This window comes from Trachypithecus francoisi, unplaced genomic scaffold (genome assembly GCF_009764315.1).
Source record: "Trachypithecus francoisi isolate TF-2019V2 unplaced genomic scaffold, Tfra_2.0 Lachesis_group11, whole genome shotgun sequence".
NCBI classification, from domain to species: domain Eukaryota; kingdom Metazoa; phylum Chordata; class Mammalia; order Primates; family Cercopithecidae; genus Trachypithecus; species Trachypithecus francoisi.
In genome coordinates this window covers 2831771-2842987 of record NW_022681456.1, presented here as the reverse complement: position 1 = coordinate 2842987, position 11217 = coordinate 2831771, and the positions used below count along the sequence as shown (strand labels likewise).

At 48.9% G+C, this 11217-nt stretch overlaps 1 protein-coding gene across 5 annotated transcripts in view; it reads left to right on the top strand.

Moving 5' to 3' along the window:
- The first annotated feature begins 3050 nt into the window (after positions 1-3050).
- Positions 3051-11217, top strand: part of PIWIL1 (piwi like RNA-mediated gene silencing 1) — a 68127-nt gene continuing 59960 nt past the window's right edge. For 2 of the 5 annotated variants that reach the window (XM_033220109.1, XM_033220105.1), the window contains exons 1-5: positions 3054-3406; positions 7389-7478; positions 7800-7911; positions 10098-10223; positions 10795-11009. In XM_033220109.1, coding sequence (XP_033076000.1) covers positions 7401-7478; positions 7800-7911; positions 10098-10223; positions 10795-11009 — 531 coding nt within the window. In that variant the 5' untranslated portion in view covers positions 3054-3406; positions 7389-7400. Of the gene's footprint in view, positions 3407-7388; positions 7479-7799; positions 7912-10097; positions 10224-10794; positions 11010-11217 lie in introns of all 5 variants that reach the window. The other 3 variants (XM_033220110.1, XM_033220107.1, XM_033220106.1) reach the window with 3 other exon arrangements.

Below are 11217 nucleotides of genomic sequence, written 5' to 3'. Positions count from 1 at the left end.
GTCAGCATCCACGTTCCCAATTGCCACACTCCCTGCTTCCCTTGTTGAGCCATCGGGGGAGGGCAGACTGTGTTTTATTTACATCAATGGGAGGACAGAGTATGTTTTATTCACAGCACTTAACAAGGTGCGTTCAGCAGTCCAGATGCTCACATTTCCTTGCTTGCCAACTTCTAGAACCCGGTCTGTCCCTTCTGCAGCATCATCCCCTGTGACTCCCCTGCCTGGCCCTGGTGTTTCTCCTGTGCTGGATGACTTGCAGTTCTCTAAATACCTCACATGTGCCCAGACCAACGTGCCCCGCCATGCTGATCCTCTTGCTCCCTGCAAACCCAAATCAGCCTTTAGGGCTTCAGCAGCATTGAGTCACGAAGCATCCCTCAGCAACCTCCCTCTGAGCACCCACAGGATTGGTGGCACTCTGTTCACCTTCCTTGGTGGGTGCACCCCTCCAGATGTGGCTCCCGGAAAAAGAATCTGTATCTATTCATTTTTATGCTACGAATAGCATAACATTCATAGCTTCTGATCCCAGAAGGCATCCTGGTTGTGCTGTCAACATAGAAACTTTTAAAGGTCACATTTTTTTCCTTGAATTTCTTTTCAATTTTTCTTTGAGTTTTCCTATTTAAATGTTAAGTGAGCTTCTTGTGACATGATGTTTACACTCTTAGAAGAATTAGGGGTTTTGTCTCTGTCTTGTTATATCACAACTCATGTCTTTAGAAACTATTTCATACTTCACACACCAAGACACTCCAGTGATGTTCTTTAGCAGAGGCAAGGAGTTTAGGCATATAGAGAAAATAAAGCAGAGGGAAAAGTGTTACTTCTACAGCATAAGGTTCATTCCTGGTATTTTTCTCCCGAGTTGAGGCTGTAAACATGTTTCTAGTTTTATAGCTCCATCTGCTGGCAGGTTTCAGAACGTCTTTCTCATCAACACCTTAAATCCTCGGAAAAGTTATATTCACATTGTATTCCAAAAGGCACCCTTTAGTTTTTACAAAGCGAATGCCTTTGGAAAGCTATTTTTCTTTCATACTACTGACTTCCAATGCCTTCTGACCTCGCCCCAAGTTTATCAGGCTTCTCTGAGCATAAGAATAACAATGGTACTTCTTAAAATTCCTTGCATCCATCCCAGACCTCCTGGAATCAGCATGATCTGGGAGTCTGTATTATTTGGAAATTCCCTCGGTGAATGCTTACACTCAGGCTAGTGTGGGAAACGCTGACATCTAACCTGCCCCTTTCATGGCACAGATGAGACATAGGATTTGGAAGGTGACTTGGGGAGCCATCAGCCCTCTCCAGCCCCCAATTCCCAAGCATCGCTTTTAAGTATGAGTAATAAGCAATATGTAGGCTGGGCTCAGTGGCTTACGCCTGTAATCCCTGCACATTGGGAGGCCAAGGTGGGTGGATCGCTTGAGCCCAGAAGTTTGAGACCGGCCTGGGCAACATGATGAAACCCTCTTTCTACAAGAAATACAAAAAAATTAGCTGGGTGTGGTGGCATACACCTGTAGTACCAGCTACAGGGGAGGCTGAGGCAGGAGGATCACCTGAGCCCAGGAGGTCGAGGATGCAGGGAGCCATGATCACACCATTGCACTCCAGCCTGACTGAGACAGACGCTGTCTCAAAACAAAACAAAGAACACAAAATTATGTGGGCATGGTGGTGGGTGCCTGTATGTATGTAGTCCCAGCTACTCAGGAGGCTGGGAGGCGGAGCTTGCAGTGAGCCGAGATCCTGCCACTGCACTCCAGTCTGGGCAACAGAACGAGACTCCGTCTCAAAAAAAAAAAAAAAAAAAAAAGGAAAAAGCACTATGTTTACCGTATACATGCAGCTTTAAAACCTTTCTACAGAGACGACCGTATTTCTGCTACCTCCTACAATCATTTTTATAGCTCTGGAACATAACAAGTCAGGCAGTTAGTGAGCCTCAGTCCCACTTCCACCTTGGCAAATAAACCTGTTCTATCTTACAATATTTCCGGTTGTTTTGTGGCAGTTGGCTTTGCCTCAATGAGGAAATTAACTCCTACGGAGGGCACCTAGCTCGGCGTAGATCCGGTCAGTACCACCTGCGACGCCTTGGAAATGCAGCCGGCGGGCCCCACCTGCGGAACCTGCAGACGGGAATCTCTGGTCTGCGTGCCAGCCAGCCCTGCAGGTGATCCCCCGCAGGTGAGGCCTGAGAGCCCCTGCGGTCCACGTTGGCAGGCGCCCAAGGCACAAGTCATTGAAAGCTAAGGTTCTAGGTAACGGCCGCCCGGCATCTTAGACTTGCATTGCAGCTTTATTTACTTTGGAGGCAAAGTTTAAATTTCTGTGTGATGAGTGAAAGAGCTTCCGACGTTGAGAGCCAGCCCAAGATCGAGTCCACTTCTACAGTGGGGCGCTCGGTGCCCACGTGGCCACAATTTCGAAGTCTATGGAGGGTCAGCTTCGTGCGCCGCTGCCCAGTTCCATGAGCTAGTAAGGAACTGGCCCGACCCTGTGTCGGCCTGCCGGGGGCTCGCACTGGGGGACTGCAGGAGCCAAGCTCGCAAAGGCCAGGGGTCTGGGCGAAGCATCAGAGGAACAGGGCGGGGCCTGGGTGGGGGGGGCTGGGGCCTGTGGGGAGGGGGCAGGGCCTGTGCGGGGTGTCTGGGGGGACCAGGCGGGGTCTTGGAGGGGTGGGGTCGGGGCCTGTGGGGCCTGTGCCGGGTGTCTGGGCGGGGCCAGGCAGGGTCTCCGAGGGGCAGAGGCGAGGCCTGTGAGGCGGGGCGGGGCCTGTGGGGCGGGGCGTGCCTGGCCTGTGGAGCTGGTACCGGTTGTCTGGGCGGGGCCGGGCGGGGTCTCCGAGGGGCAGGGCGAGGCCTGTGAGGCGGGGGCGGGGCCTGTGGGGCGGGGCGTGCCTGGCCTGTGGAGCTTTTGCCGGGTGTCTGGGAGAGGCCAGGCGGGACCTGTGAGGCGGGGGCGGGGCCTGTGGGGCCTGTGCGGGGTGTCTGGGAGGGACTAGGCGGGGTCCTGGAGGGGCGGGGTCCGGGCCACCGCCTGTGGGGCGGGCTCATCTGGTGCCGCGCCCCCTACATCGAAAACCGCCATTCGCTGGGCAGCCAATGAGGGCGTGGCGCGCGCCGCTTTCCGCCGTTACTGGGCGTCTAGTGCGCTGACACGAGGCCGGCGTCTGGAATGAAGTGTTCATCCGCCCCGGAAAAGAGCGCCGGTTGCCGGCCGCCCGCGTGTCCCTGGCTTTCTCGGGAACCCAGCGCCGAAGGCGAGGTGGGCGCAGGCCGCAGGAGGTCCTGGGAAGTCGGCGGCGCGGAGGGATCTCCGCGGGAGCCGTTGGGGCTGTTGGCCTCGGGCTAAGGTGCGAGGACCAGGACTAGGGCGAGGGCGGCCGTCCAAGGTGCGGGGCCAGGCTGAGGTGTTAGGTGTGCGGGGACCGGGGTGCGGGGGCGGCGGCCGGGGTTCTGGGATGTGGAGTTGAGGCCCGAGGTGTGGGGACAGGGGTGCGGGGGCGAGGTCGCAGGTGTGGGGGGATGCAGGAGCCAGGTGCGGGGACGAGGTCCCAGGTGCAGGGGATGCAGGAGCCCGGGTGCAGGGGCAAGGTTGCAGGTGCAGGAGGTGCAGGGGTGAGGTGTCAGGTGTGGGGGTGTGCGGGACCAGGGTGAGGCGCTGAGAACCGACTTGCCGGGGCTGTGGCGCCGGGCTGCGGGGGCGAAGACCCAGGGGCCAGGGTGCGGGGGCGAGGTCGCAGGTGCGGGGCGTGCAGGGGCCAGCGTGCGGGGGCGAGGTCTCAGGTGTGGGGGTGCGGTGCCGGGGTGAGGCGCTGAGCCCCGACTTGCCGGGGCTGTGGCGCCGGGGTGCGGGGGTACAGGGGCCAGGGTGCGGGGGCGAGGTCCCAGGTGCGGGGGGTGCAGGGGCCGGGGTGAGAGGCTGAGGCCTGAGTTGCTGGGGGTGCGGGGGTCGGGGACAGAGGTCTCCGCAGTGGCGGCAGTGCCTGAAACTGCGGGGACCCGGGAGCCCTGCAGGAGGGTCTTCGGGACCTCCCGCCTGACCCACGCGGCCGCAGGAAGCGATCTCTGCGGAGGGCGAGCCCCTTTCCCACGTCTGCAGCCCCTGCGCTGCGTCCCCGGGAGCCTTGGGAGCCGGACGTTGGGAAGAGGACTGAGCTCCGGAGGACCGCAAGTGAGGTGGCGACCGCAAGGGCCGGGCTCTGCGAGGCTCGGGGGTTCTCGCAGGTGCTGGCGGCCGGGCCCCTGGCACCTGTGGCGGGAAAGGGGCGGCGGGGCGGCGGGGGCCTTGGGAGCTCCCCGGATAGATGCTCTCGCTGTCTTCAGCCCCTGCGGCCTCCAGGGTAAAGCCTGCTGGACCCTTGCGCAGCGTGTTCTCTGCGCGCTTTCCTTTTCGTTTTTAAGTTGTGGCCAGAGAGACCCCGCTGGCATAGAATGTACCGCCCAACGGTTTTTAGGCGTGTGGCGCGGTGGTGTTTTCCACGTGCGTGGCGTGGTCCTGAGCTCAGCGCCGGAGGGATGATGTTAGGTGGAAGAGTCTTTGGCAGAGCTGGTAATGAATCGGGCGTGTGATTTCCAGCAAGTGTGGTTATTGGAAGCACACACTTGTTTTCTGACTTTAAGAATTCGATATCCAGACTGAGGTGGTTTTGAGACTGGAAGGAGATAAAGCTGAAAACCAGAGTTGTGCTGGGAAACCTGGACGTAGAGCGCTGGGCCCCCCAGGTATTGAGTGACCAGCACAACGCGCCGCCCTGGGTTTCAGGCCTTGGAGATGAGAATCAGCTGGAGGACTGCTTCCAGCCGGCTTCTAACTTGAGAGGGCTGAGAGCCGCTCCCCACCCCGTAATTTCTGTTACCAGCCAGTCCAGATGCTGCCTGTCAGGGAACAGGCTTTGAGAACTGCATTTCCTGCTGGAGATGAGAGTTCAGCTCCTGCCTGTTTTTTTTATCACTATTTCACACCATTGTTTGTAAGCTGTCAGGCGGCCGTCTGGGTGCAAAGGCGTCAATTGTCATTCGCAGCCTAGTTGGAGAAGCTATGGAGTGCAGGGATGTGCAAAGGGAGAAAGCAGGTTACCATGTAGTAGGGTGACCGTGGTCACGCCGGGGAAACGGCTTTCAGAGAAGGGGGCAAGGGATGGCCTGCGAGCTGGTCCTTAAGTGGTTCACTGGATTCTTGTGGTTTCAGAGGAGGGTGAGGCTTTTTTTTTAGCAGAGACTGTGCCGTGGTATAGGGTAAGTCACGGAATTGATTGTGATAGGAAGCAAGTAGCGTTTGCTGGAGTCTCAGGCAGGTGCTTTCAGACGGATTTCTAGATCCGCAGTCCCCAGTCTTTTTTGGCACCAGGGACCGATTTCGTGGAGGACAATTTTCCTACTGACCGGTAGGGGATGGTTTCAGGATGAAACGGTTCCACCTCAGATTATCAGGCATTAGATTCTCATCAGGAGCATGCAGCCCAGATCCCTGGCACGCCCACTTCACAGTAGGGTTCACACTCCTAGGAGAATCTGATGCCTCCACTGATCTGACAGGAGGGGAGCTCAGGCTGTCATGTTTGCTGCCGCTGCTCCCCTCCTGCTGTGTGGCCTGGTTCCCGTACAGGTCTATGGCCGGCGGGCTAGGGACGCTGCCTGTGGATTATCGGCAAGAGACTTTCATGCACCAGTGTGCCCAGTGTGTAAACTGAGTATGCATACGTAACCATTGTCATGATGCACACATTATAAAATAAATATAAAGCAGTTTAACATGAGGTTTAAAGTTAGTTGTCATATGCTGGCACCTCAGCGGATTGTCTTGTGTAAACTCCTTTGGAAATTGCTGGTTTAGAGGAGGGGGTCTTCTTATACGATGAATGTTTGCTTTAATCCTGTAAAATACAATAGGAAGTCAGAGATTTTTAAAATTGAAAAATGGCATTAGATTTATCTTTCTGTGAAGATCATGAAGTCAAGAATTTTAGAAGCTGTTAAAATTCCAAGGATGAAAAAGATAACATGACTTAAGGCAGAGTGATGGTAAATGCTGTCATCGCCTGCCCCATGTAGAACCTTTGATGGTTTCTCATGTGTTGAGTATCCAAGCTGTCTGCAGGACCCTGAGCAGCCCGCTCCCTGCCCACATGAATTCCTCCGCTCCCCTTGTTCCTTCCCTTTCCAGTCCCACTGGGCGTCTTTTGGTTCTGCATCCAATTCAAGCACTTCTGTGTGGGTTGTTGCCGCTTGTGTGGAAGACTGGTACCACCCTACTTTCCAGTTCCTGATTCTCCATTTCAGCTTAAGTCTTGTTAGAGGCAGACCTCTTTGGGATTTAAATCAGTTCCTACTTTCTTTTTGGTAAGAACATTCTGCTTATTTCCTTCATCACACTTTTTAACACGTGGAGTTATGATTTTACCTGCCCTTTCCATTAGGGCTAATGTTTGTTGACCGCTCACCAGAGGCCAGTGTGAGTTCTCATTTGATCCTCACCATTGACTTGTGCAGTAGGTTATTCCAACCATTCGACAAAGAGTCACAGGCTATGTCGTTTTCTCATGGTGTCTAAAATGTGAAGGAGTTGGGCTCAGGCAGTTGAGCTCCGAGGCCTCTACGCTTAATAGCCTGATGACACTGTGTGCCACAGCGGCGAGGCTGAGAGGCTGTCATAGCTGAGCCCAAAGCTGATCCCCGCTCACAGGAAGCACTTAGTGCCACCATGATGTTCAAGAAATGGGGAGAATGGTCCTGGCAGATGTAGGAGAAATAAAGTAGTTTTGAAATCAATGACTCCATTTTTTTTATGTAGATACAACGTAGGTGGTGATGCCACTCCCCAAGAATGAGATTATGGGACATGAGGTAGAAGAGATACTAGTTTGGGTATGTTCAGCGTAAGCCACACATGGAACTCTGGGAAGATCCAGGAGAACTCATTATGTATGCAGAAGGATTATCTAAGGGGCCTGGCGGGACACTTGCCACAAGTGCCCTGTTTCTCTGTGTGTGTGTGTGTGTGTGTGTGTGTGTGTGTGTGTATGTGTATCTCCAAATGGGAAAGAAAGAACCAGCCACCAGCATGTTAATTCTTTCAGCACTTTCTCCTCGTAAGTCTGTTTATAATAAATAATCCAAATGAAAAACTAAGTCTTCTATTAAAATACGTTTTCCCCTTTGGCCCTACAGCAGTGCCCAGTGCAAGGTAGGCAACTGAGTTTGTTGAATATAGGAATGTTACATTAAAAAACTGTCATTAAAGATTAGAAGAATACGTACTAATTGCCTGGGGAGCTTACTTTTGAATCTCAAAGAAGTTTAAAGTAACATGTAGAAATGGTCAAATTCGGTTGCCTCCATTGAGTATTGTCTTCAAGATTGTTTCCTCTCCAGAAATAGAAAACAATGACTGGGCGAGCCAGAGCCAGAGCCAGAGGAAGGGCCCGCGGTCAGGAGACAGCGTCGCTGGTGGGCTCCACTGCTGTAAGTGTTTCACCATTTCTGACTACAGAAAATGTCCTTGAATCTTGATCAGCCTAGGCTGTTGAAAATAAACTGCAAACTGTGCTGGGAAGGATATAGGGAGTAAGCAAGGCAGATCATGTCCTGTTTCCTCAGGATATTAGAAGCTGATTCATGACTTTATTTGGTGACTCTTCTCTCAAATTTCTTTTTAAGATAAAATATTTGATTATTAATCTAGATAGGTGTTGGTTGAATTCCTGAGACTTAAGACTGGACATTTTCTCTGGTGTCTGTGACCGCTTGACAAAAAGAATGTTCTTTATTTTTATATAACTACAGAGTCAGCAACCTGGTTATATTCAGCCTAGGTCTCAGCAGCCACCAGCAGAGGGGGAATTATTTGGCCGTGGACGGCAGAGAGGAACAGTCGGAGGAACAGCCAAGTCACAAGGTGAAGAGAAAGTAACAGGAAGTCTTAACAACGGTGTTCAACATAGGCAGCAAATTTTATTGAAGTAAAACTTGGTACAAAAATTTGTGCTGAAACTGTTTAAGAAACATTTCCTTATAATGTTGCCATAACACGCAAATACAATTGAGGAAAATACTTAAATCTAATTTCTTAAACATTCTATGTATCAGTCTTCACCAGTAAATGACATTAAAAAAAAATAGTTACTCAGGATTTCAAATTTAACTCTATGAAACCGTTCCCTATCTATAACAAGGTGGTGTCTGCCCGTAGAGGTAGAGATCATTGTGACCATTAACTAATACGTGGGATAACAAATGAAGGCCCTGTTTTGTCATCTCTCACTGCTCTTTAGAGATTATACCTGAGAACTGCTTGTCACAGTAAATGCTCAAGTACCTATTGTATTGTAGAAATTAATATATGTTTAACCGATTATTGCCAATTAGACATTGTTTGGACCTTGATTTTCCTTCTGTAAAGGGGATGTGGATGCCCCGAAAGGTTCTTGAACAGCACAGTGGCGTGAGCTCTGATCTGTGTTTGAGGTAAATCACTCTGGGAGCTGCATGGAAGGGGATTCGCAAGGTTCCCAGTCTTGTCCGCTCTGAAATCTGTCCTCTTCGAGTGACAAAATCAAGCGTTGGCTCAGTGTCATAGCAGTACTGTATATCTCAAGCAGAACAGATTTCATCATTGTTTTTATTCAGAAACTGGCAATTGGATTTTTGCATCCAGAATCGAATTTTTCAAGACAAATTAAAAGTTTTTAAGGAAAAAAATCAGCCTTTATGACCCTTCAGTGTCATCAGGTTGGATTCAGTATGCATGATTTAGTGTAGTTACTCACCCAATGCCATCAATACTTTAAACCAAGTCTCTGGGATGAAAAGCTCACTGAGAGAGACAAATATGAACAGTTACATATTTAAAGGATTTTTAGGTAGAGCCCCCTCCAAATCTTGAGGTACGGAAACTAACATGGAAGCACCTTTTAAAGTGCTTTAGATGTGATATTTAAAACTTATTGCCTGCCTGTGATGCTTATTCTCAATTTCTCAGGTGAAGGAATTGATACTCATGACTGCCATAATTAAGACCTCTGTTTGGTTCAGAACTTCTGTATTCGAGCCCTCCCTGCCAGATCCAGATTCCAGGCTCCATGGGCAGGGCAAAGGGGCAGGAAGTACAAAAGTTACTAGTCAGCTATTGGCCCTCTTACGGAATTTTTCCAAAAGTGTCATCCTACAATTTCTGCTTAAGTCTCTTAGGCCATCCCTAACCATGGGGAGGGTGGAAATTTTGGTCTATTTAAGTATATTATTCCCAAAATAGAATTTTTTTAAAGAATGAGGGATTGGTTATTGGATAGTCGACTGGTAATCTCTGTTACAAAAGATAACATGCCTATTAATTGACAGCTGGAATTTTAAGACTTGACTACAAAGTTCATATTGGTTTTTTGGCTCACATCATATTGTTGATCTGAGATAATTGTATAATTTCAGCAAATCAAATGACATGAATAATTTAGCTTCTTATAACCACAGCTTGTAGCACTAAGCATAAACTGATTAATCACGAGCTTATTACCTATTACCAGTATGAGATGCATGTCATGGCCAGAGAATATGTGCAGGTGCAGAAATCCATTCTTCTGATTCTGAATGGAATCAGGTAGTGAGGAAGTTGCATTTTAGATGTAAGTTTTCTAATCCAGGTTACAGATTTAAACCCTCTAAACCACCAATTTCTGTAGCTGTAATTGCATCATGACAGACTGTAGAAAATACATGAAGACCTTTAGATAGTTATTAGAGTTACAATACAGAAAAATATTTTCCCAGTCAGCAAACATATGCTCCTGCACTCTCGCACCACAGTCCCGCCGGCTTGATCTTTTCAAGGTATACATCTCTTGAAAGGGTGCATCTGCAACTTCCCGGGACAGTGACAAGAAAGCCTTTATGAATGAAGTTATAAATAGGAAACCATTCTCTCGTTAGGCTGGCAGATATCGAAAACATGTTGATAGGATTGTTTTATGCATTGTCTTCTACGCCTCAGTATCCTTTGGATTATGTATATTAGCACTGTGGGAGTTAATGTTGTCATCCTTTATTTCGTGCTTTATTTCAAGTAGATAATTTTTCTTCTTTTTTAAGAACTCCAGATATCTGCTGGATTTCAGGAGTTATCATTAGCAGAGAGAGGAGGTCGTCGTAGAGATTTTCATGATCTTGGTGTGAATACAAGGCAGAACCTAGACCATGTTAAAGAATCAAAAACAGGTAGGTTAATTAAGAATAAGTTTTTGTGAGATTACATCTCAAGTACACCGGACAGTGAATTGAGGCACTTTAGTTTAGGTATTTATTTGGTCAAGGATCCTGCATGGCTTTTGCATTTTCCTCTCTCTGTTTCTTTTGGCATTGATGAAATAGGTTATAGATAATGTCTTTAACTGCACATTTTGAAACGTCATCTCATTAAATATTAATAGATCACTTTCAAAACTCTTTGCCATGAAGAGATTTGGTTGGTTTTGTTGCAAAATTATTTGTAAATTACTTGGTCTAAGGAAGATTTGTTTCTGAATGTATGCTTCTTTAGAAATTCACCCAAAGAGATGGACCAGTGGTCTCCAGAGTCAGATGCTGTCTGCTGCTCTTAGCCTTGGTCTGAATATATGCTTCTTTAGAAATTCACCCAAAGAGATGGACCAGTGGTCTCCAGAGTCAGATGCTGTCTGCTGCTCTTAGCCTTGGTTTACAGAACTGTGCCTGCCTTGTCATGGTAGGAAAGGTTTCAAGGAAAAATAAACTTGATATTTTGTTAATTGACTATAACTTGCTTTTCCAGGTTCCTCAGGCATCATAGTGAGGTTAAGCACTAACCATTTCCGACTGACATCCCGTCCCCAGTGGGCCTTATATCAGTATCATATTGACTATAACCCACTGATGGAAGCCAGAAGACTCCGTTCAGCTCTTCTTTTTCAACATGAGGATCTCATTGGAAAGTGTCATGCTTTTGATGGAACAATATTATTTTTACCTAAAAGACTACAGCAAAAGGTTATTTGGCAAAAGGGAGATGGGGGATTTCCACTTCAAAGCAAAACTACTACAGTGTAAGATAGTTCACATGGCTTTTAGAGAGACCCCAGGAGTCTCCTGTTTGGTATGACTTGGAATAAACGCATAGGGTACTTTGGCATTATTGTAGAATTGTCAGATTTGTCTGGATAACTTGACGATTACAATTGAATTATAATACACTTAG